This window comes from Syngnathus floridae, chromosome 14, assembly GCF_059516105.1.
Source record: "Syngnathus floridae isolate MCC-2025c chromosome 14, RoL_Sflo_1.0, whole genome shotgun sequence".
Lineage (NCBI taxonomy): Eukaryota > Metazoa > Chordata > Actinopteri > Syngnathiformes > Syngnathidae > Syngnathus > Syngnathus floridae.
In genome coordinates, this window is record NC_142426.1 from 209,953 (window position 1) to 236,084 (window position 26,132).

Genomic DNA, 26,132 nt, shown 5'->3' on the forward strand with positions numbered 1-26,132 from the left:
AGTCTCTTTTGAATATACCGTTGACATAAATTGGTATTGAACCCAGTAATTTGTTGTTACATTTAAACAGGGTATAACCCATTGCTTCATTTCATACCCATTAAATCCCCACCATGTCTTGGCGGGGTCTCGAACTTTTATTTCAGACCATGCCTGTAAAATTCCTTTCACTGTTTTGTTTGCTAAGAGACTGGCACAGTTGTGAACCCACCTGGTGCCCAAGACGGATCGCTTGATCTCATCCAGGTCACATCTTGGCGACTTCCCAACTGTCCAATCCCTCCCATGCAATCCAGCATAAATTTTCCCCACTACACATTGGTCAATTCTGTCAAATTCTCCCGGAGTTACCGTCAACAAATCGGCAGGAGTGGGTAACCGTTGAACCCATAAGTGCCTTGCTGACGGGTATAACCGGTGTCTGCCCTGGTAACTGCTGGGCACAGCAATCCGTGTTTCTACCTGCCATAACCATGGAAATGAACTATTTAGCCAAAATTCAAAATCTACTGGTTCCTTATTTGGGTTGAACTTCCTCCCTCCCCTTGTTGACACTGCGACAGGGGACTTCATTTTTTGGAATTTAAAGGCCCACATTATCACATGATAATTATTCTCACAAAATTGTCCCACGTTAAAGTAACACGCATTTAACCTACTAAAAACTCTCTGACAGTCCCAAAATACTGACTTCTGGCTGTCGGACAAACTTCTCGGCACCCGGTTAAGGCGACGCTTACTTAAATAATCCTGAGTTTTTTCGCAAACCAAATCTAAACAACTCCAGCACGGCTCCCATCCGGGATAAGTGCCACGGCACGTGGAGTTTTTCATTGGGGCCGGGAATGAAAATTCATCCGGCCTCTTTCCACTCTTTTCCCAATACCCTCCTTTTGATTCGGGCAACGGGACACACGAGGCATTGCTATACCATTCCGCATGCTCTTTGCCCATTTTCAAAATCCAATTTCTTTTAACAATTTTCTCTTCACGTTTGTTCTTGCAAATCAAGCTTATTGTTAGGTTAGCAAAGTTTTCTGGCGCTTTGAAGTACCTCATATCACAAGCACTGATGTTACTTCTTATTTGCCCTGTCCAATTCACGTGACCCAAATGTTCGGGAAAGTGAGTTACTTCACTCACTATTTCCCTTTTTGTCTTAAACCGTCTTTCCTCCTCGTCTCCTGCGCGCGGAATTGCTCCTGGTTCCAGTGGCAAGGCGATCATCTTCTCTCGTCGTCGCAGCACCGATGTCCAATATTGTCTGGTAGCGATGTCTGGTGCTATGGATGTATTCCATTTCACGGTGACGCTTCCAAAGTCCACTGCCCAACAGGTTTGATTGAAGAGCTTCGTTCCATCGTACTCGACATTAATCATCTCCATCGGGTCATAGCGGGCCGCGCTCTTCCAAAATGTAAAGCTGAGTAGGATGCTTGTTAAAATGACTGAAAGTATTATAGCTGTCAGCCAATCCGTCACCAGGGTCTTCTTCCATGATATCGCCGGCTGAGGAAAAATAGATGGTCTCCATCCAATTGTGCTCCAATCCATTGGAGGGTTGTCGGGTAGATTCGGTGGTTCGTCGCAAAAAGGCGAAGCGCTGGGAATCTCATACCCGCTGTCTGCAAATAAAGTTGCTCCTCGACTTTCAAAGTTCGGCTCTGGATTTCTGCTCACGGGAACTGTATTCGCGTAAATTGGCTCCAGAGCTATCCATTCCTGGTTTGCATAAATCTCTTGCTCTTCCTCCACAAAAAACGGATTCCTCCAGTTCTTTCCATCGTTGTCTGTGGAAGCCCCGGTCCCGGGGCTCAGCCCAACCGCTGGTCCCGCTAGGTCGCCACCAGCGGGATCATCCGTGTAGCCTGGGAGGGTCATTGGTGACCCCCCACTCTCCAGGCTCATTGTTCTCCTTCTCTTTGCTCCGCGCGGGAAGTTCATGGTTGGTCACTCCTCAGGGCTGAATGAAGATCTGGTTCTTCTCTTCTGGCTTTATAGGAGATCTTCCAGCCCCTCCTCCTTTCCTGACTCCTCCCTTGTGCCAAAGAAACCGTCCTCCTCTTTGGCTGGGCCCTTCTTCCGGCGGTCTCCTGGTTTTCTTTCTGTTAGTAGTTATGTACAGTCCATTAACAATACATTGTTATAGTACTTCTATATACACCTGTATACATACACCGCTATATGCACACTCATTTTTATATACACATATGTACACCTTCTTCTCTTTTTTTTTTTCTCTCAGTCGTTCTCCCCCTTGGAATCTGGCCGGCTCCACAGCCTAGTCAGTTCCTCTACTGCGGCCCGACCCCTTTTTTTCTTTTGGGGTTCTGTTTTAGTGGACCACACTGCATAATAGGAGGCCTTTTGAGCCAACGTTCCCAGCGGCCTATTGGATGCAGACGGTCCTGGTTCCTCGGGCCTGGTGTCTACCGCATCATTCGACATGTTGTTCTCTTGGCTACCGACTTGTTTCCTGGTTTCGGCGGCTTTGCGCTTCATTTCTGCCAGCACTGGACATGTCTTAAGGGTGCGGTGACGCTCCGGACCCCATCTGGTGTTTCCTTTTCCATCACATCCAGGCGTGGGACACACCTCGAGGCTTCCCGCATACACCGGGCAAGATCTAAATGAGCGGTGGTGAGTTGCCCCTGGTCGGGCGCTACCGCTCCCGTCGCAACCAGGAGTAGGGCAATTTGCCGGATACAACTTCGTCCAATCAAAGGGGGTCCAGTCCAGTAGAATCTTCCCGGGTCGGTCACTTACGCCACCGCCCTCTGCCTTTGGACATGCTACTAGGTTTTCCCCCGGGACTTCTGTTTCCGGGGGGACAGAGGTGATTTGACTCTCCACTTGGACTCCTGCTTCTGGCAGGAGTGAAGTGGTTTGACTTTCCACTTGGATTCCCGGTTCTGGCGGGAGAGAAGTTGGTTGAATTTCCACTTGGACTCACGGTTCTGGCGGGAGAGAAGTTGGTTGAATTTCCACTTGGACTCCGGCTCCTGGCAGGAGAGAAGTGGTTTGACTTTCCACTTCAGTGCTGCCTTTTTCAACGTTATTCTCCTCCCTCAACACTGACCGGAGCATGTTCCCTACAGCTGGACTTTTCTGTGCCAAGCCCTGGCCGGGATCTTCTTCCCATTCTTTTGCTTCTGACCGGTCAAGGTCATCCGTCTGTTTGGCCTTTCCTCGAGGTTCCATCGCTGCTACTGTGTCTGGCTCTTCCCTTGTTTGTATTTGTTCACTAGGAATATCCCGTACTTGGGGCCCGATGTTTCCCATGACTGCAAGCTGGCCAAGCCTTTTGGCCTCCAATTTGATTCCCAGGGAATATATTCCTTCGTAGGGAATGATTGCCATTTTCACTGTAATCCCTACCAGTGCTGCTTCACCCTCATTCACTATAAGGACTGATCCGACTTTATTCCCAGGGGCAAAACAGTACATTCCTTTTTTCGTCACATACTGGAAGTCTTTGTTACTCGTGTCCAAAACACTTCGATAGCAGTACATGTTGCTCACGGTCGGGCTTGTTTCCGCAGGGGCTGCCTCCACTTTGACCAATGGTGCGTCCTTGCACGCCACCAACTGGGCTATAGCCCGAGCCCAAGTCATGGGCCTCCAAGGTCCTTCTAGCAGGTCTCCCAGGGCGGCTTTCCCCCCTGCCGAAAGGACCGACGCACGAGCAAACAAGGCCATTTCGTTGGCCTTTCCTGTACAACTGTTGGGGGCAGGCTGGCCGTCTGGCCCTGGCCACGGCCAACAATGGCCCAAGGCTGCATAAAGGTTCTTCATAGCCTGATTATTATCATACGCCGGCCAAGATGCTCCTCCCAACACTGGATAGAGGGTCGCCAGGGGGGTCATTGCCCTGGTGATTTGCCATCCCTCTGCTTCTCCGACTTTCAATAATTTTCCTCTTGTCATGCGATCTAAACACATGAGGCAATATTTCAGCTCATCGCCGTCCCACACACACGTGCACGAGCTAATTTGTCGAGCCCGTACATCCGTAGTTGGTCCGATCTCCCACTGTGAAAAAAACACCATTCGTGCCAAGATGGTAATTCGACACTGGTGGCATACCATGGCATCTAATACTTTGACTGGAAGCTTGTCCTCATTCCTCTGGGCAAATTCCAGCTCTCTTACTTCGGTGGTCAGTACAGGTGGCATCATGAAGCCTACTCCTGACCACATAGTAGGCAACAAGTTGGGTGTCAAACAAATGACACAAGCTTCGTCGACCCATGTCCAGTGAAAATGTTCTGGTCCACCGGGTGTGCAACCCCGCTTGGCCAATCTCACCAGATTTAGGGCCCTTCCGGTCTGGATCCCATTTGGTGTTCTTCTTACGATGACCGCACCCTTGTGTGCGGCCATGCGCACGAAGGCCGGGATTGTTCTGTAGTCCGTTGCCATATGTTTTCTTTGGATTACTTCTTGGCTTGAATTGGGTCAGCCGATAACGGCTTCAGCTGTTCAACTCCTTGGATACCTTTCTTCCTCAAACGTACTGTGTTTTTATCCAACACTTCACTGACGATGTCCGAGCAGTCGTACTTGGCCTTCACCGCTGTTTTGCTGTTCAGGTCCCTCGACTTGATCCACACCTTCTGTCCAACACTGAACTGGCACTTCTCTTTATTCTGGGACGAGCCGTCTTGGGTTCTGCCCACTTCCTGGGACACAAAGAGTCGTTGATTGAGTTCTTCGGACGGGGAGGGCCGGCTGCTCCTACTCCTCCCGTTCAGGTCTGCAACCAAATCAAGTAGTTTAGTACTCCACTCTTTCCCGTTTGCATTTTTTCCCAACCAGGTTTTGACTAGACCTATACTTCTTTCAGCCACCCCGTTTGCTTGTGGCGTGTAAGGGGGCGAATAGACTCTGACTATTCCCCACCTACGACACCACTCGTCCACCTGGGCGTTTTTGAAATGAGTTCCATTGTCTGTTCTCAACTCTCTTGGGATTCCTAGCCACATGCACCCGTCTTCTAGTGTCTTGATCACACTGTTTGCATTGGCTTTTCTTACTGCTTTCAGCCCGACGTGTCCTGACATCGAGTCAACCAGCACAACAAGGTATTTCTCACCCTTTGCGCCACTTATTCCCATGGGGCCAGCTACGTCCATACAAACCGAGCCCCACGGCACAGTATTCCTGATCGTCAATCCGTCCGTGCGTCGTCCTCTTCGCCCTGCGTTGTATTTGTTGCACGGATTACAATCCCGCAGAACCGCACGAATCATTCGGTCAGGGACCCAGAGTTCCAGCTTCTCTAACTCTTTCCGCGTAGGCAGTGGACCCGCGTGGCCTAGTGCTTCATGCACTGCCGACACGACTTGCCTCACGCTCTTGTCTGGGACCACTTTTCCGCGAGGGGTCTTGTCCCATTTTTCTGCTCCTACAACTATTATTCTTCTTTCCTGGACGTATCGATCAACTTCGTTATTCCCTCTCCAATGAGCTCCTTCTTTTACATGAGATTTCTGGTGAACCACATCCAGACTCAAATTTAGCCGTAACTCGGCTATTTTTTTCCACACTTCATAGTGGGCCACTAGTTTTCCTTTCGCGCCCTCAAAGCCATTCTCTTCCCAAATGGCTAGATCGAATTTGAGAGCTTGCGCGCAATAATGACTGTCAGCTATAAGTCTTACGCGTCCAGCGTGATTTTTTTCCGCTTCTAACAGTCCTTCCAGCACTGCCGTGGCCTCTCCTGCTTGCGCGCTGCCGGGTGTCTTTCCTTTGCGGCGGCAACGCTCCACTCCATTTTGCTTCAGAATAAAACCCCAGTGGGCATTCTGCTCTCCTTCCTTTTTTGACCCATCGGTGTAAAGAGTCCATTCATAGGGCTTCTCTTCATCCATGCTCTTTTTGAGTATCGGCTTCTTTGTGGAGGTTGTAGTTGGTCCAATTTCCAAGTCGGGGTCTAGTAGGATGTCCTCCCATCTGCCCCATCGGATGTTGGTCGCTTTAGTGCTCTCGATTGTAGTCTTTCTTAGAAAACGATGCACGTTACTTCCCGTCTGGACTTTGATACCTTGTCCTTGGGCCAGGTCTTTTAAATTACTCCAGTACCTTGCCAACACTGCAAGTTCTTTCTCCTCCTGGGGGAATTTTTTCTCGACGCTGGACAGGGTGTAGGTCCACAAGGCCACCAAACCGGCACCTTCGTTGCTGACCGACACCATTGCATCATTTTCTTCGCACTGCACCCTTGCGACCAGTCTTACTGTCAAACTTCGTGGCTCCAGCCGCACGGCTTCTCGGACGGCCTGTTTCAAATTATTCAAGTTCTGATTGTCACTGTCTGACCACTGCCACTTTGTTGGTTTTTGGCCCTCCGGAGTTTTCTTCAAGCGGCTGTACAGTGGCCTTGCATGCTTCTGATAGTGAGGAACATGATCCCGCACATAATTGCACAGTCCAAGTATTCGCTGCAACTCTGTTTCTGATCTCGGGGGCGAGATCTGTTCGATTTTCTGTCGAAATCCTTCTGAGATTCCTAGGTTTTCAGTCACTTGAAATCCCAAGTAATCCACTTGGAATCGGGCTAGTTGGCATTTCTTGAGATTCAGCTTGAGGCCGGCAGCGGAGACTCGTTCCACCACTTTCTGCAGCAAGTCCAAATGTTCCTCCTCTTCGTCATTTGAAACAAACACATCATCGATGTACACCGTAACATCCAAACCACTCAGAACTTGTAAAACCGCTGATTGAAATACATTTGGGGAGTTTTTGTATCCTTGTGGCAATCTTTGCCACACGTATGATTTCCCTTTGTGCGTGAATGCTGTTTTTCCTTGTGATGTTTTGGCCAGTCGTAGTGAAAAGAACCCGTTTGCTAAATCAATGCATGATTTGTATTTCTTCACTCTTAAAGTCTTTAGGGATGCCTGGGGATTTATGAGGCTCGCTCGATTAGCCACCGTCCGGCGGTTAAGAGCTTTAAAGTTTATAACTGGCCTCCATCCTCCCCCTGACGCCTCTGTTTTTTTCACTGCCTGAATTGGGCTGTTGGTCACTGGATTTGATTCTTCCCGAATGATGCCAAGCTGTAGGAGTTCCTTTACGATTGTTTCCATTTCAGCCACTGCTTCGGGATTCAAGGGATATTGTCTCACCGGTGGATGTACTCCTCCTTCAATTGTGTGGATGTATTTTGATCCAAGGTCACCACAGTCGTTCTTGAAATGCGCCACAGCTGCCTTCTCCAATATAGCGGTCAATTTCTGCTTCCCATCTGGAGACAGGTCGCTGTTTTGGACCAATTGGACCCGGACGGAATCCACATCCACAGGTTTGTACCACTCATTCAGTGGCATGGTTTTAGTTGGACCCACTCGGACTGTTTTTGCTTTGATGTTTTCCAACCTTGCTTTTACTGGCTGACGCTGATGTGCTGGTTTTTTCAGATCTTCGGCGTCTCTCAATGTCAGCAAATTGTGGGGCCCTTTCACCCAAACGATTCTTTTCCAGACTCCAATCGGCATGTTGGTCACTGATCCATCTGCCATCATAACAGTTAGGTGTCCTATCACTTTCAAGGCTTTGCGGGTCATCGACACCTCGGCTCCGGTATCTACTAAATATGGAGCTCCATCAATATCAGTGTAGAGATTGTCTCCCTCTCTGTACACGCCTGACAGGGTGACCCGCGCCTCGTTTTCACTTATTTTCTGGGCCCAGCAGGGGCCGCAGCCTTGCGAGCCTCTGCCAGGGCCTTCCTTTCTTCTGGTGACATTTTGTCATACACATCTTTTGCCACATAACCAGTTGAGTTCACTTTACCATAAAGTGGTTTGGGATTATTTTGGGTGTTCTGTCTCTGATTATCATTAAATTTTTGCCCCTTCCCATAAGTTGGCCGTGGTGGTGGTTTCCGACCTGCTTGTGTATCCTCTGTGCGAGTGCGAGTGCTGCCCGATGGATTCGGCTTTTGTCTCTCCATGTAGTGTTTTGTTACTCTGTCCCATTTCTTTATGGATTCTTCGATTCGTGCCAGAGTTGCCTCCGCACCCAGCTTCACAAAAGTGGTGTCCTTGTCCTCGGTTACTGCTCTCAATACTCGCACGTATCTGTTTGGGCTTATCACTTGCTTCAACTTATGCCACACATTCAGCAAGGTGAGACCCTGTTTTAATGCTTCTTTAGCTCTGGTTATATGTGCATCTTCGTCGTCTTCTTCATCATCCACCCACCTCTGGTAGGCTTCCTGGGCTGTCTCATCCCTTCCAATGGGCTCGGCTGTAATATATTGTAGCCACAACTTCTTTGACAACTCTCCGCCCGGACCGTCTTTAATTACTGGCCAGGTTGCCAATAAATATTCTTTGACGCTTTCCTTTTGGTACTTTACGCGCACCATTCCTTTCAGAGTTTTAAAGGCTCGTGTCTCTCTTTCCAGGTCATTTCCAGGCATCCCTGTATTTTCCAAATAAGTCACTCCCAGTTGCGTGGTGCTCGGCTGAGCTTGTTGGGTGAAGTTTCCAATTGTGTTGGTTTGTGTGGACATTGCGGGATTAACAGTGTGTGTGTCCAAATCTTCACACGCTCTCAGTTCTGCTTGAGCGGCATCATACACACCCTGCTTCATCCTCCGCAACAATACGTCATACATTACGGTCACAAAGCCTTCCCTAAAATTTTTTGTCAAATCTGTGTAACTTACTAGAGTGTGGTAGGCTGGTGTGTTTAACACATTCATTGCCTCCCTGTAAGTTAGTTTCACCGGGACGTCTAAATTTCTTTCTATTTTTTCCCACCAGGCCGGCGGGAAAGGGTATTCTTTCTGTTTGACTTCTGGGATGTAGGTTTTCCTTCCATCCTTGGTTTCCACCCATCCTAATTGAACTTCCCTTGCCAGCCTTTCCGAAGCCTGGAAAATGCTTAGCACTGGCTGTTGCTTTTTGGCTCCTTTCCGGGTTGCTCCTAGCACAACTCTCGGTGGGGGGTCATTAGGATCAGGAGGGCCCACTGCCGACATCACCGAAGCCTGATCTTCCTCTTCGGAGACCACGTCATCACTTGAGGTGGCCGCCTCCCTGCCTTCTCCCTCTCCATCATTATCACCCTCTTCCTCGTTGGATGTATGAGCATGTTCAGTGGCCCCAACTTCGGTGTTCCTCGATCCTATTTGTTGACGTGGGCCCTGAACCGTGGAGGGTCTATTTTTGGGAGTAGACGTCAGGCGTGCTCGGTAAGAGGTACCAGCCACTTTTCGGTTTGATTTTAAAACCACTCTCTTCTCTCTGGCCATTCTTCTCCCTCTTTCCTGAGGTGGTTTCTCTGGAGCCGGGACCTCGGTTGGTGCCGGATCCGGCCCCCCTGGTCTAGTTATCTCTGGGTTGATTTTGTTGGCCACGGTCTCGTCCTCATCCCCTGCCGTTGGGGATGGTGTCCTTGACCGTACGGTCCTTACTTGCAATACTGGGGTAAAACTTGAGGCTGCCCCTTTTTCCTCTTCGGTTCGAATTACTCTGACCGATGGATGGGGCAGGACTGTCACCTTCTGTTGTGTTTGCTGTTCCATTTTCTGCTCTTTCCGAGCCACCAGTAGAGCTTGGTCATATGTGGCTTCCAGAGCTACTAATTCCCTCTCTCTTCTTTGAGAGGCTGATATTGCCAACACAAACTCCAGCCCTTCCACCGCTGTGATCGGGGTGGCTATCTGCAGCTTATAAGCCCCTGCAATTGCTGTTTCTGCAATTTTCCATGACATCCGTCCAGATCTGACGCCATTCACTTCCGTAACTATTCTTCTGGCTCCCCTCTCGATGGCAGCATCCACCGTTTTCTCCAGAATTTTTGTCATCATCTTCAGGTAGTCCTGCTGGTCCAGGTCTGCACTCCACTTCTGCACGACGGCATGTATTATCATGTGGTATTTTGATCTTCCCCCACTTGTGAAGATGAAGGTAAGATCCTCCGGGTCATGTTCCATTTGTCGTCTTGCATCTTGTAGGTCCTCAATATATTTTTCACCGGCCATCAACCTCAGCCGTGAATCAAAGGTCTGGTTCCAGGCACGGAATTTGTCGTTGGTGAAAACAATGAGGGCGTCTCCTGTCAGTGACCAAATATCTCCGACAAACTGGCACATCAGCACTCCGTTGCCCACAATCACTTTCTTGGTTGATTCTTCCGGCAAAGACGGTAGGGGGTCTTTCCTAATAAGGGGATTGAGCTTCGGTGCAAAGGCGCCTCCGCGCCTGGTGTCCTTGGCCTCCCATACCTCCTCTGTGTCTCTGCTCGTGCCCAGCCCTTCTTCCTCGTTAGGCACTTCCTCTTCTTCTTCACTGGAGAATACCGGTTGATTCGTCTTTTTCTCCAAAATACTTCTCATCCTTGTCAGGTGCTGCAGGCACTCGTAATAGCGAGGCACTGCCTGCACTTCTCCAGGTAATGGAGTTGCAAGCTCGCTCTGGATGCCAGATTCGTTGGTCAGCATTTTCACTGTTGAGTCCAGATCTGTGCTTGTGCTTATTATTTTTATCATATTACATTCCTCCACCATTTTTGCCCCCCATTCACACCAGTCAGGTGCTTCTCTTCGAGTGTAGCCCCTTTCAGGGTGGGCTGACACTATTATTGAAAGTCCATCCTCTCCTGGCTGCTCGGCAAAAAATCTTCCATCTTTCTCGATGGCTTCTTTCATCCGCGTCGAGAGGCATTCCGCCTCTATTGACGGGTTAGATCCCACTATGTATTCAGTCCATTTTTGAGGCCACTTCTCCAAGCCTCCTCCATACAATATTACACATGCTGGTTCTTCATGTCGTCTCAAAGGGTCCGGATTAGACCCCTCCTTTCTGGTTCCTTCCATAGGATTACCAGGTTCGAGGTCCAGTCCTCTTCCACTGCTAGCCATCTTTTCAATGAATAGCAGTTTTTCCAGTTGTAGGGTCGAGCTGTCTCCTTTCGAAGCCTTTCCGTGCGCACTCGGAACAGGGTCGATTCAGCTCTTAGTTACTCAGCGGCGCCCTTTGCGTCGCCTCTACTCAGAACACCAATATGAGAACTCTTGCCTCAGTTATTGATGCTCTCAACGGTGGGATGCACGTTTTTTCTTTTTCTTTTTTTTCCCACCAGGTTCTTTTACTGACAGGAAATCCTAACAAGGGTATACTCAAAAGCAAATTGTAATTCAAACGTTATTGTAGCGAACAGGAACTGACGACTAATCATCAGTCCTAAACCACTCAGCCCTACAATTCTTGGGAACCTGTAAGTCACAGAGGGTCGCCAACAGTTAAGAATCATAAACCATACAAGCCTTAGAAGAATCGTCTTGGCCGTTTACTATCCCTGGTGAGCTTCAATTGTAGTCCTCAACAAGCGGAAAAAGGGAAAGGGCGGAAAGAGGGAAAATCCATCTGTGAGTTCAGCGGGCAGAAGTCCGTAATCCTTTGATGCGTCCGGGAACAAAAAATTTTTGTAATCCACAATGTGTCGTGGAACAAAAAAAAATTTTTGTAATCCACAAAAGGAATTCAGCAACAAAAATCTTGTAATCCACAGTGTGTCCAGGAACAAAAAAAAAAATTTTTGTAATCCACAAAAGGAATTCAGCAACAAAAATCTTGTAATCCACAGTGTGTCCAGGAACAAAAAATTTTTGTAATCCACAATGTGTCTCGGAACAAAAAATTTGTAATCCACAAAAGGAATTCAGCAACAAAAATCTTGTAATCCACAGTGTGTCCAGGAACAAAAAAAAAAAAAAAAATTTTGTAATCCACAATGTGTCTTGGAACAAAAAATTTGTAATCCACAAAAGGAATTCAGCAACAAAAATCTTGTAATCCACAGTGTGTCCAGGAACAAAAAAAAAAAAAAATTTGTAATCCACAAAAGGAATTTAGCAACAAAAATCTTGTAATCCACAGTGTGTCCAGGAACAAAAAAAAAAAAATTTTGTAATCCACAATGTGTCTTGGAACAAAAAATTTGTAATCCACAAAAGGAATTCAGCAACAAAAATCTTGTAAGGGGGAAATTAGTATATATTATATAATGAAATTAAGAAGGAAAAAGGGAAAAAGAAGAGGGGAGAAAAGCCTTCTTTTCTTTCTTTTTTATCTTTCAAAATAAAAAGCCCTCTCTTCTGTCGGTCTCCTAATTGTCTGACTCCTCCTCGGCTTTGGTTTTGGCATGAAATCTAAAACATTCGCAGGCTCCTCGTCAACTGGTTCATCTTCTGTATTTATACCCAATATCCGTGCCCATGTACCGGCCCCTCTTTCTTTTGCAAGTTCTGCCGCATACTCTGCGTATACTACAAACATTACTTTCAGCACCCCATACAAGTACAAGCTGTGGAGGAACTCCTCCTTACTCATGCCTAAAGTAATGTGCTGAGGGGCTACGGTCACCGTTTACTATGACACAATACAGTTCTAATCCTCCCGTGCTATCAAGGTTCTTTTCTAGGAAACTCTATTCCTTAAAGAGACTGTACTTATGTCACTCAAGGCCGTTCTGACATTTATTTGTATCAGTGAGTGGAATTAAAACAGCTTCTGGGAAGAAAAAACTGGAAAACTCCACACAGGTTCGTTTTGGAGCTGTGAGCAAAACAAAAAAAAATGTTCTTCTATTTTCTTATTTTTATTTTTTCTAAACTTTTAATCACAACCCCCCTCCTACTCGTTGGGCGCCAAAATGTCAAACGCACCTCTTGCATTAAGGTGCCCCCGGCTTCCCGGTAACGGGTTTGTTTTAGCCGGGTTCGGAGATTCATCCGTAATCTAACCACCCGAGTTAAATTAACTCCACCGGAATCAATCTAATTTCTGTACGACGCCAATCCCTCTCAAGTCACCCGAAGCTCGAGCCGAGTAACTCAATTCGAGGCAAGACTTCGAAGTGACCGCATCGTATTGATGGCTCCCCGCTAGTGTTTGAAGTTCTTATTTTGTTACGGATATTTTTTAGATGTCTTTGTTAAGACCTCAGGGATTCGTTTGTATAGCGCACCCAAGCACTAGTTTTTGCCGAAGTAAATGTTGATATGGGTCCGTTCCACTTGGTCGCTCATGCAGCGAGCCGACCAACTTTTTCATTCGAAAGAGAATCGAATTAATAAAAGTGTGACAATAATAGCATTTAAGAAGAAAATTAATGCACTTTATATGATTAATTCTAACTTCCTATACGTAGATCTAGCACTTGACCGTCGGAGTTCTTCACCCCACTTAATTGCTTCAAAAAGAATAGCAACTTTCTTAAACCGAATAAAAATGTCGTGCTCTATTTAGATTTGCCCAATAATTAATTTGGAAGGCAAGTCTACTTTTTGATCGTGTCCCATTTAGCTTTTGACGCGGCCCGACAAAAAGGGGAACTGGGCCGCGCCCGACGGACAGTTGAAATACTTTTATCCTCCGCCAACTTCACTGATTTATTTCAATCGTCGTCGTTCTGTTATTTAAAGGAAGTAATTTCTCAACCGAATTCACTTTTAACGAAATCAACTCTTCCGTTAAATATTTACAAAAGTTTTTAATTCTCTAACTTGCTCAGAGTTACTTTTTACGCGGCCCGTCAAAAAGGGGAAGCGGGCCTGAGCCTTTCAAATAGTTAAATAACTTTCCATTCTACACAACCCAATAATCTGATTTAAACACTTCCTTTAATTTATTCAGACGAAATAACTTTCGAACGGATCGCAATTCACTCGTGGCTCAAATAACTACGGAAGTTATTTAAGTCTCTAACTTGTTCAAAGTTCCTTTTTACGCGGCCCGTCAAAAAAAAGGGGAAGCGGGCCTGAGCCTTCGGTTGCATATTCAGTACAAATCCGCGCACAACGAAGTAAGTAATATACAAAACACATTTATTGAAAAAAAAAAAAACATGGAATAGAATTACAAATCTCAATTACTCCAGAAACTGAACAATTTCACTCACTGATACCCGTGTTAATAAAATCATTCAATCCCAGAACAATTCGATTGCAAAACACAGTTCATAAAAAAGGGAAGAGGTAAATACCAGCTACGTGCTATTTTTGGTGGAAGCAAAGTCGAGTGATCAGTTCGATCTTGCTTCTAAAATCCGAATTAGGGAAACAGGCTGGCCACGAGGGAACCGGCGGCCCGATGACTATTCCCCCCTCTCGCTTAAATACATAAAATATGGAAATCCCTCTCACCTATCTCTCTTTATAAAGTTGTCCAGTCCAATTTTTGGGAGTAAATCCAAGTTAATTTCAGTCCAGTGATCCTGCGTCTCACACAAAGATCTTCGGGACTTTGGAAAAAATCTTGAAACTCCTCCGGGCCTCTTCACGTATAAGCGCTCTTTTGGGGGAAAGAGCCCTGAGCTGTTTCTGCCGGATCTTTTATAGACCCCTCGGTCCCCCCCCTCCCCTTTCTTTTCTCCTGTACTTTCCCTATAGGGTAAGACTGCCCAGTTTTCCCACGCCTATAGAAGGGACTGGCCAGCTTTCTCACGCCTATAGAGGGACTGGCCAGCTTTCTCACGCCTATAGAGGGAACTGGCCAGTTTCCCCACGCTTGGTTATCTGTGGCCTTCAGCAGCTGTTTCCGCCCTGACCACGCAGTACTTTCCACCAAATGCACAGCTAGTGGCAAAACCTTTCACTTCCCCTTTTCTTCTCTTTCTCCTACATAAAAATAACTTTTTAAAGTTACGCTTCAATTTACTCTAAAATAAAAATCCAAACCCTTGACCTACTTTTCTAAACAATTTATGTCACGCCACTATTCTCATAGTGACGGGTCTCTTAATCGAATTGACAAATAATATTGCTTAAAGCGGTTACAGTATACATTTTTAGCCAAGCAAAAGAATCAAAAATAAAAATCACATTTGTGCTTCTCCAAACAATTTATGTCACGCCACTATTCTCATAGTGACGGGTCTCTTGATCGAATTGACAAATAATATTGCTTAAAGCGGTTACAGAATACATTTTTAGCCAAGCAAAAGAATCAAAATAAAAATCACATTTGTGCTTCTATGCGTGACTCACCCTCTGACACCGTGCTACTCTTTTTATTTCTATTTTACCATGTTTAGCTTATTGGCTCCTCTTTTGGTCTCACGTTTTGGTCTGGCGCCATCTTTTGGACAAATTTGGAATTTCAGCTCTGCCAATTTATTCCTGTGAACAATCCATATTCTACCATTTGCACCATCTCTGCCCCCATGTTACATGACACTGTGAATGTCTGTTGTGGCCAAATGATAGTTTTCTTTCATTCGTTTAGGTTCCACGGTGTTTGTTGGCTATGTTTTCCACTGTCAGAAGGATGAAAATACAAAGTACAACGCTTGGACGTGGGCGAAGACGTCACCGGTGAGTCCTTCCTTCCTATTTATTTACCTTCTAGGTGCTAGAGGCTAAGTGTTAGAGGCTAAGTGTTAGAGGCTAAGTGTTAAAGGCAACACAATACGAACAACACAACACAATACGAACAACTCAACACAATATGAACAACACAATATGAACAACACAACACAATACGAACAACACAACACAATACGAACAACACAACACAATACGAACAACACAACACATTACGAACAACACAACACAATACGAACAACACAACGATACTGCACTGAACAACACGATACCGCACTGAACAACACGATACCGCACTAAACAACACGATACTGCACTGAACAACACCATGCCGCACTGAACACCATGCCACACTGAACAACACCATCCCGCACTGAACAACACCATGCCGCACTGAACAACACCATGCCGCACTGAACAACACCATGCCGCACTGAACGACACCATGACGCACTGAAAGACACCATGCCGCACTGAACGACACCATGCCGCACTGAACGACACCATGCCGCACTGAAAGACACCATCCCGCACTGAACAACACCATGCCGCACTGAACAACACCATCCTGCACTGAACAACACCATCCCGCACTGAACAACACCATGCCGCACTGAACAACATTATGCCACACTGAACATTATGCCGCACTGAACAACACCATGCCGCACTGAACAACACCATGCCGCACTGAAAAACATTATGCCGCACTGAACAACACCATGCCGCACTGAACAACACCATGCCGCACTGAACAACATTATGCCGCACTGAACAACACCATGCCGCACTGAACAACACCATCCTGCACTGAACAACACCATTCCGCATTGAACACCATGCCGCACTGAACAACACCATCCCGCACTGAACAACACCATCCCGCACTGAACAACACCATGCCGCACTGAACAACACCATGCCGCACTGAACAACACCATGCCGCACTGAACAACATTATGCCGCACTGAACAACACCATGCCGCACTGAACAACACCATCCCGCACTGAACAACACCATGCCGCACTGAACAACACCATTCCGCACTGAACAACACCATGCCGCACTGAACAACATTATGCCGCACTGAACAACACCATGCCGCACTGAACAACACCATGCCGCACTGAACAACATTATGCCGCACTGAACAACACCATGCCGCACTGAACAACACCATCCCGCACTGAACAACACCATGCCGCATTGAACAACACCATGCCGCACTGAACAACACCATCCTGCACTGAACGACACCATCCCGCACTGAACAACACCATGCCGCACTGAACAACACCATGCCGCACTGAACAACACCATGCCGCAATGAACAACACCATCCCGCACTGAACAACATTATGCCGCACTGAACAACATTATGCCGCACTGAACAACATTATGCTGCACTGAACAACATTATGCCGCACTGAACAACATTATGCCGCAGTGAACAACACCATGCCGCACTGAACAACACCATGCCGCACTGAACAACATTATGGCGCACTGAACAACACCATGCCGCACTGAACAACACCATGCCGCAATGAACAACACCATCCCGCACTGAACAACACCATGCCGCACGGAACAACACCATGCCGCACTGAACAACACCATCCCGCACTGAACAACACCATGCCGCACTGAACAACAGCATTCCGCACTGAACAACACCATGCCGCACTGAACAACATTACGCTGCACTGAACAACACCATGCCGCACTGAACAACACCATGCCGCACTGAACAACATTATGCCGCACTGAACAACACCATGCCGCACTGAACAACACCATGCCGCATTGAACAACACCATGCCGCATTGAACAACACCATGCCGCACTGAACAACACCATCCTGCACTGAACAACACCATGCCGCATTGAACAACACCATGCCGCACTGAACAACACCATCCTGCACTGAACAACACCATCCCGCACTGAACAACACCATCCCGCATTGAACAACACCATCCTGCACTGAACAACACCATGCCGCACTGAACAACACCATGCCGCACTGAACAACACCATTCCGCACTGAACAACACCATCCTGCACTGTACAACATGATCCCGCATTGAACAACACCATCCCGCACTGAACAACACCATGCCGCACTGAACAACACCATTCCGCACTGAACAACACGACGTCGCACTGAACAACACCATGCCGCACTGAACAACACCATGCCGCACTGAACAACACCATGCCGCAATGAACAACACCATCCCGCACTGAACAACACCATGCCGCATTGAACAACACCATGCCGCACTGAACAACACCATCCTGCACTGAACAACACCACCCCGCACTGTACAACATGATCCCGCATTGAACAACACCATCCCGCACTGAACAACACCATGCCGCACTGAACAACACCATCCCGCACTGAACAACACCATGCCGCACTGAACAACACCATGCCACACTGAACAACACCATGCCGCACTGAACAACACCATGCCGCACTGAACAACATTGTGCCGCACTGAACAACACCATGCCGCACTGAACAACACCATCCCGCACTGAACAACACCATGCCGCATTGAACAACACCATGCCGCACTGAGCAACACCATCCTGCACTGAACAACACCATCCCGCACTGAACAACACCATGCCGCACTGAACAACATTATGGCGCACTGAACAACATTATGCCGCACTGAACAACACCATGCCGCACTGAACAACACCATGGCGCACTGAACAACACCATGCCGCACTGAACAACACCATCCCGCACTGAACAACACCATGCCGCACTGAACAACACCATGCCGCACTGAACAACACCATCCTGCACTGAACAACACCATCCCGCACTAAACAACACCATGCCGCACTGAACAACATTATGGCGCACTGGACAACATTATGCCGCACTGAACAACACCATGCCGCACTGAACAACACCATGCCGCACTGAACAACACCATGCCGCACTGAACAACACCATGCCGCACTGAACAACACCATCCCGCACTGAACAACACCATGCCGCACTGAACAACACCATGCCGCACTGAACAACACGATCCCGCATTGAACAACACCATCCTGCACTGAACAACACCATGCCGCACTGAACAAAACCCTGCCGCACTGAACAACACCATTCCGCACTGAACAACACCATCCTGCACTGAACAACACCATCCCGCACTGAACAACACCATGCCGCATTGAACAACACTGCAATTCCAAATTTCCAAAGTGAATGAAGGAAAGAAGTCGTTTAAATTATGATTTTGTTTAAATACTAGGCATAGACACAAAATCTACGGCACAAAATGGGCAGACTTTACTTGTTTGAAGAGGACTGGTTACAAGACAGACTTTTCTGATTTATTTAATGGGAAGAGGACTTATTTAGTTTATTTAATCTATTTTTGTTCCCTGGCAAAATTGGATTTGCTGAAATTGTATTTTGCCAAATCTCGATTTGAGACCTGATAGGAAGTATTAAACGCTTAGTTAAATCAATACAAGTTGGTAATAAGAGCGAGTAATGTTGGTTGAACCGATGAATGAAGGTTGAAAGCAATTTACATTATGACTTTGTATAAATACTAGATATTAACAGAACATCTACTGCGCAAAATGGGCAGAGTTTACTTGTTTGAGAAGGAGTGGCTTATTCAAAACTAAGATTTATTTAATCTGTTTGTTCCCAGGCAAAATTGGATGTGATGCAATTCCAAATCTATCTGAAACGGCAGTTAAAAGTAGAGTTACATCAAGTTTTCTTTTTTAATCAACACAATCATTTACAACCGTTGACCAGAAAGAATCGTCGAAATTCGACGTCCCCCACAAACGCCACGCTCACTCGCTTTTCAGGGCAACAAAAGTACTTCTTTTTAAAAACGATGAGTTGTACTTACCGTGTACGCTCTGGACGGTCCAGTTGCAAGCAGAAAATAAAAATATTTCTCTTGTTAGTCGTATGTTACCATCCGCTGTGTCTTTGTCAACATCGCCGCCATTTTCCTACTTCCTGCTGCGAGCCACGCCCACGGATTTAAATTTGGGCGGAAGCTCTTTCCATTGGCGTCGTTTTCGCGTATAGCAAATCCGATTGGTTGGGAAGGGGGCACGGTTATGCAGCCGAGGGGTCCTGTGATCGGTGGGATGTAAAGTAGGCGTCGACGTCACGTCCGCGTCACGTGACCACGACGTGGCAGACGTCATATAGCAACCGCTGTTTTGTTTAGTAGACTTACAGTTGTTATGCATTGACATAATGGCGCACACACCAAATAGATTTAAATAAATTAAATAATTCTTCTGCCCACTCTCTTTTAAACAAGTTAACTCTCCCCGCGGATTTGAATTCCGGCGAAAGTTACGCCCATCGACGTCACGTATGTCACGTGACCACGACGTGGCAGATGTCATATAGCAACCGCTGTTTTGTTTAGTAGATTTACAGTTGTTATGCATTGGCATAATGGTGTGCACTCAAAATAGATTTAAATAAATTAAATATTTCTTCTGCCCACTCCCTTTTAAACAAGTTAACTCTGCCCACGTCCATTGACGTCTTGTCTGCGTCACGTGACCACGACGTAGCGACGTCATATAGTAACCGCTGTTTTGATTAGTAGACTTACAGTTATTATGCGTTGACATAATGGCGCACTGGTTAGCATGGCCACCTCTTAAGCATGATGTTGCGGGTTCGACGCCTGATCAGTGTTAGCATGGAGTGACCTGAAGTGCATGGCGCTGAAGATTTGAATCTTTGAAATGCGCTGAGGTCTGACATATCAGGCAGAATGGTTTGCCATCACGTTCAACAAAAAATAGAAACTTTCCCACTCTGATTAAAACGTCCTGTGTTCATCTACGTATTTTCGTTTTGCTGTGCATCTTTTCCCTGCCATTTCGAGAGCCCAATTGACACTCATAGTTTAAAGAAATGTGTTTGCCCATCCTACTTTGTGGAATTTCACCACATGCGCTTTTGACCAAAATACCAAATTGAACTCAAGTGAAGCCAACACGCACAACCCCCCCCCCCCACACACACACACACACAAATGTTGATATGAACATAAAAGAGCCGCATGCGGTTCGGGAGTTGCGGCTTGGCCAAACCTGTACTATACAACTTTATTTGTATAAAATTTTCACAACAGCTGTCACACAAACAAAGCGGGAAAAACCGAAGACGTGCGTGTTCCGCCCACGCTGGATTTATTTGCACCTTTGAAAAGACACCGTATTGCCGCAGATGTGGCAAAGAGTACTTTTGGGCATCTGAGACGGAAGGATGTCCAAAGCATCACGTCACCTGCTCTGGTAGGCATGGTGGTGGGACGTTGAGGTCAACCGCTTTGGGGTTGGCTGAATCTTTGATCGCAGGATGCCACACACTTGAAGACAGAAGCAGAAAAGCAGAGCTAAATGCAAAATGTACTCACCGGTGACTCCAATTTTTTTCCCCCCTGAAGAAACAGCTGGACGGGTGGCCCCGGCTGGCCAGTGGGACTCTTGTTATTCTGACCCTTTTTAGTGCGCGTTTGGGGCAACAACCGTTTTTTGTGGCGCTCTCTTCTGGTTCAAAAGTGCCCTGCATGTGAATTTGCTTTTCCTGCCTTCTGATTGGATGAGCGCCGGTGTGACGCGGTGCCTCTGTCACCGTGGCGGGGGGTATACGTTGGCATCGGAGCGTCTGCCAACGTCTGAGACCGGCTGGCAGTGTATCGGAGGTGTCGAGTGCGGTGCCGCTGGAGCTCACTCACCAGCTGGTGTTAGGGCCACAGAATGAAGGCCAAGGAGAAGAATAGAAAGAGAAACAGAAACTTCTCCTCCAATTGTTTGATTTGTCTCTTCTGAGCTTCGATGAATTCTTTCAGCTCTTTGTTCCTCTAGGACGGACAAATGGAAAGTGGCATTCAAAAGCCAGTAAGCGTGCAAGTAAGTGCCGGGCTGGCTTTGGGCCCTTACCTGTTGCGCGCTGTGCAGCAGATCCATTCTCTCTTGGAGGATGCAAGCATCGCGCTCCCTCAACTCGCACATCAGGGCTCGCTTCCATTGGTCCACGGCGCTCCTAAGCTCTTCTCTCTGATCCGCCGTCAGCACGTCATTCACGCCAGCGTGGCTGGCTTTTTCGCCGTCCGTGGCGGGGCAGTCCCGCTGCGGTAGCGCCTCGTACAACATGGCCTCCAGCTCCAGGATCCTCTGGGCCGCAATCCTCGTCCATCAGTGGTCCGGCGGGAGATTTGAGGGCGGCTTACCTTATGAGCCTGGTCCATGGAACACTTCCTGAAGTCCAACTCTTCATCCAGGTAGCCCTTCTGCTTGCAGAACATATCCTAGCACAGCTCAAGGTCAGAATTGTTGGGGCACATTGCCGGAGTTCCCCTTGGCTGATGTCGCGTGTCTGTCTACCTTCTCACTTTCAATGTCCAACATCTTCTGTTGAAGTGCTGACTTGGTCACTTTGATGTATTCTAACCACTGAGGAAAGGCTGCTGTCACATAAGCAGAATGCGAGAGCGTGCGTGGACGTGCGCGTTACCTTCTCGGCTAGGGTGAGAAGGGTCCTGGCGTGAATCACGACCACCTGCTCCTCGTTGGTGAGATTCTGCAAGAGCCCAAAGGCACAGCGTCAACAAGCTTCTTTCAGCGCAAAGCCTTCCAAAAGTCACATTTGAGCCGCCGAGTCTCGTGGAGTGCGAACATAAGGAGTTCGACATACACTTACGGCGTTATAGCCCAGGATGTCCAGCTTCTTCATCAGATCACTGATGACGATGTCCGGGGGAAAGGCGCAAGGAGCAATGTAAGGTGTTCTGGGACCTCGGGTTAAGGTTAGGGTTGCGAGGGACGCCTTACGTACGCTCACGCCCTCGGCCTCGCAGTAGATCTGCAAAGGGCTGAGGCCGTCTGGGAAACGGACTTGCAGAAACTTCAAGACGGGGGAGCGCCACTCCCTCTCCTGAAAGGCAGAGGCATGCATCCGTCCGTCCGTCCGTCCGTCCGTCACATCTCTGGCCTCAACACGCTTGTGCGAGTCTTCCCACCTCCAGCTCCAGGATGCGGAACTCAAGCAGTTCGTTTTGGTCTCGGATATCCTGGATGTGCTCTTTCAGACGCGCTTCTTCCGCCTCCATCCGCCTGACCTGAAAAGACAGTATGACCTCATCTGCGGGGCTTCCCGACAGGTGTGACGCCAAGCGACTCCGCCCAGCGCCTTTCTTTCCGTCACCTTTTCGGCCAACTGCTGATTGCTCTGACGCAGCAGCTGCTTCTCCTCCACCCACTTGACATTCTAGAAGAGACAAACGCGTGGACAGCTTTGGAATGTTGTGTCATTTTCATCCACAAATTCTTTGGTTGACTGGAAAATGACATTTGCTTTTCTCCGCATTTTCCCAGCCACGTTCGGGGGTTGGGGGGGGGGGGGGGGGGGTTGGTCCAGTAATGCCAGACGGATGAGTGACTGAAGAATGTAGCTATTTTGTCTGAGAAAAAGGTGTGCTCATTGATGAGCTTACCTGTCCTTGTTGCTTCAGCGCTGACTCCAGATCTGCTACTCTGCTTTGATAGTGACCCATTTCTACCATCAGCTTTTCTCTGGTCTGAAAGGAGGAGGAGGGAGGCTCCTCCTCCTCCTTTCAGACCAGAGAACACCCGAGGCTGGGTGAGAACGGGGAGGCTGCGACCGGGGGTTGCGGAAAGGGGCGCCACCTTGATCTCCTTCTCGGCGTCGTAGTCCCCTTCGCTGGTCTGGGCTAGCAGAGCGTAGGCTCGTTGCAGCGCTTGATATTCTTGCGTCAGCTGGCGGTAGCGAAGCTCCGCCTCTTCATGCACACACCAATGCAACACAGCACTAGTACCAGAATCAGTCAGACCGGCGACAAAGCACCCGCGACGCAAAGACGAGTCCGATTCCAGGCTGAAGAGGAATGTTTGGTGCCAATACGCTGGCAGAAATGGCGGGCTACCTCTTCGGGTTCCGTGTCGGGGGTTCTGTCGGTGTGAAAAGACAAGGACGATCCGTCCGAGTCCACCAACACGTCTTCGTCGTAGCCGTAAAATGTTTCGATGACCTGCGGGCGCGGAAGCAAACATCTCTCTGAACAAACTGAAGCGACACCTCACGATGAATCGACGAGAGGAACGATAGCGAGAAAAAGGCCATTTCATCTTGCGCAACACCAAGCAGCCGCAAACAAACAGACTCACCTTGCAGGACCTCACGCTTTGTTCCTCCTCAGAGATTCTCGACGTCGGTATCGTAGCAGCAAATCTCTCTCCTGTCGACACAAATAATCCGCCTTTGAGATTCTTTGGATGCAAAGGGAACGAACGGCTCCGGCGCAGAAACAAACGCGACTCACAATGACATTTCTGACATGAGCTCCTGTCTCCAGAGCCTGAAAAACACGTCACCGGCGATGATTGGAGGGACGCTCGTCTTTTCCAAAAGTGACAACTACAGGGTGTGTCAGGGTTTTCCAGATTATCTTTATCGTTAGCTGCCTACGGACAATGACGTCGCGCTCGCGGCTCATGGTTGACGGGCTGAGCAGCCGGGCAAGTCCGTCGTTTTCAGCGCACAGCGAGTGGCAAAGGCGCTGACAAAACGGGAGCTTTGAGCTGCTGAAAACGGCAAAACAAGTCTAAAGCGTGTTCAAACGCGTGCGCACAATGCTCCTGCTTGAAAGGTCGGAATTTAAGGGGCCAATTTTTTGGATGGCGGCCGCCGGCCAAGCTTTGGACGGAAAAGGTTTCCTGGCGACAGCGAGCGAGCGCGGCGCTGCCGTACGTGCACCGAGTCGCCTGCCTGAAGACCTTGGACAAGTCGTCGATGATGTGCCGCTGCTCCACAACTTGAAGGAACTCCATTTCACCGTCCTGCTGGCCGCAACCGCGGTCCAGGTCATTGAGCGAACTAGGCCTTCTCTGTGGAACACAAATGCAGTGGACTCTGTTGGCACGCCGCCGTTGTCCGCGTCGACTTACCAAGCTTGCCATCTCCTCGTTCTCCTGGGTGACAAAGCGCACTTTGTTTTCAAGGCGACACAGCACCAGCGAGAGTTCTTCATTCTTCCTGCTCAGGCGTTTGTTTTTGTACAGGAGTTGCAGAAACTGGCTTTCTGTTTCTCTCAGTCGCTTTAGCTGCAAGCATGAAGTGCGGGATGTGAAAGACGCACAACACGCGGGCCAGAACGTATCCATTCCTTTTGCATCGGTTTGAACGGAATCGTGGCTTTGGCTCCCAATAAAAGACATCTACCAGGCAACCGACTCGCCGCGCCGCTCAACTAATAAGCAAGCGCAATGGGTGCCTCGCTGGATGGCGCGCATCAAACGTAGCGCAAACCTTCAAGCGTGCCGTCAATAAATTACCAGTTCATTGCGCTCTTCAGAAAGCAGGGCGTTTCGATCCTCCGGTTTCCTGATGACTGCGCTGAGCTCAGCGATTTTCAGATGAAACCGTCGCGTGTCCCGATCCTCCTGAGACTGAAAACGCCCCGCAACACACACACACAAGCACTCGTTCAAAGTTCAAAACTGTTTTTGTGCTACCTTCCTCCAGCAACGAACTAAGTCATGCGTACTGCAAGTGTGTGATGAGGTGGCTTACGCAATGAAGAGGATTGCTAGTAGCGGCGTTGACCCCACTTCCAGGGTAGTTTAGCCCCGCCCTTTGGGAATCCCTCAGGGCAGCGATCTGCTGCTCGGCAGCCTGAGTCTGCAGCTGAAGGCGGTGGACGTGGCCGGCCCCAGGGCTTCATCCAAAACACTAACCGCTCTGTCTTTCAGCTTGATCTCATCCGTCTGGATGTACAAACTGGGAGCGCTCAGGCAGGCGGGCAAACTCATTTGCCAGAATTGTGACAAAAACAAAGAGAGCAACCGGCCAATTTTTTTCTTGAATCGACTAGAACAACTTTGCTGTGACAAAATCGACTAGAACACCTTTGCTGTGTCAAAAGCGAAGCGAGCAACCGGACATTTTCTTCTTGTGAAATAGAATAGAATAGAATGCCTTAGGTGTCATTGCACTGCAGGTATACAACGAAATTGGGAACATAGCCACGCACCGCGCATCTGATCAGTCCTACCAGTCGGCGGATCTCCCTCTCGCAGTCTCTCTTGGTTCGGCTCAGCTCCTCCCGATGCTGGTGATGAGCCGATCGGAGCTCGGCCGCTCGGGACTGCCAGGTCTGCTGGGCCGCTGCCAGGGCTTCTTCCGCGCTCCTGGTGGAGGCGACACCGCTCGGTCTCCCGACACCGCCGCGTCTCCTCCACCTCCGCCAGCAAAGCGCCCCCCCTCCTCACCTGAGCAGACATTGCGCCACACCGGGCCGTTGAGACCGCAACGGAGCGCCGCGACGCTTACTGGGGACAAGCTACACAATACGGTAGCGGCCGCATCGAAGCCCGACGTGGCGTGCGGATAGTCAGACACGGATAGAGCGGATCACCTTGTCCATGGAGCCGTCCCTCAGGCTGAGGACCAAGGCATTCAGTCGCTGGATCTCTCCATCTTTGATTTTGATCACTCTCATCAGCTCCATTTCATGCTGCCGCAGTAAAGTCTCCCTGGTAATGGCTAACTCTTTCTGCTTCTCCTCATGGAGTTTGCTTTTGAGTTCCGTCATGGCGGCGGTGGCACGGTGGTGCTCCGCCCGCAGGTCCTGACTTCTCTCTCTCTCCAGACAGCTGACCTGACATGACTTAGACTTAGACTTAAACAAACTTTATTGTCATCTTGTCTGCACATGGTGCATACAAAACAAAATTCCG

At 48.5% G+C, this 26,132-nt stretch overlaps 1 protein-coding gene across 2 annotated transcripts; it reads right to left on the reverse strand.

Annotated features, from left to right (window-relative positions):
- Positions 1-20,866: 20,866 nt before the first annotated feature.
- On the reverse strand, positions 20,867-22,994 carry LOC148386877 (janus kinase and microtubule-interacting protein 3-like). Of its 2 annotated transcripts, XM_088397213.1 has the most exons (9): positions 22,871-22,994; positions 22,582-22,644; positions 22,397-22,495; positions 22,078-22,311; positions 21,892-21,957; positions 21,762-21,830; positions 21,608-21,685; positions 21,318-21,551; positions 20,867-21,238 (listed from the first exon to the last, which is right to left on the reverse strand). In XM_088397213.1, the coding sequence occupies exons 1-9, from the start codon at positions 22,937-22,939 to the stop codon at positions 21,122-21,124; spliced, it is 1,029 nt and encodes a 342-aa protein (XP_088253339.1). In that variant the 5' UTR covers positions 22,940-22,994; the 3' UTR covers positions 20,867-21,121. The 2 variants fall into 2 exon arrangements, with proteins under 2 accessions (XP_088253339.1, XP_088253340.1); XM_088397214.1 differs by lacking the exons at positions 21,762-21,830; positions 21,892-21,957 and having other exon boundaries at positions 21,608-21,667; positions 22,871-22,992.
- Between the last annotated feature and the right edge of the window lie 3,138 nt (positions 22,995-26,132).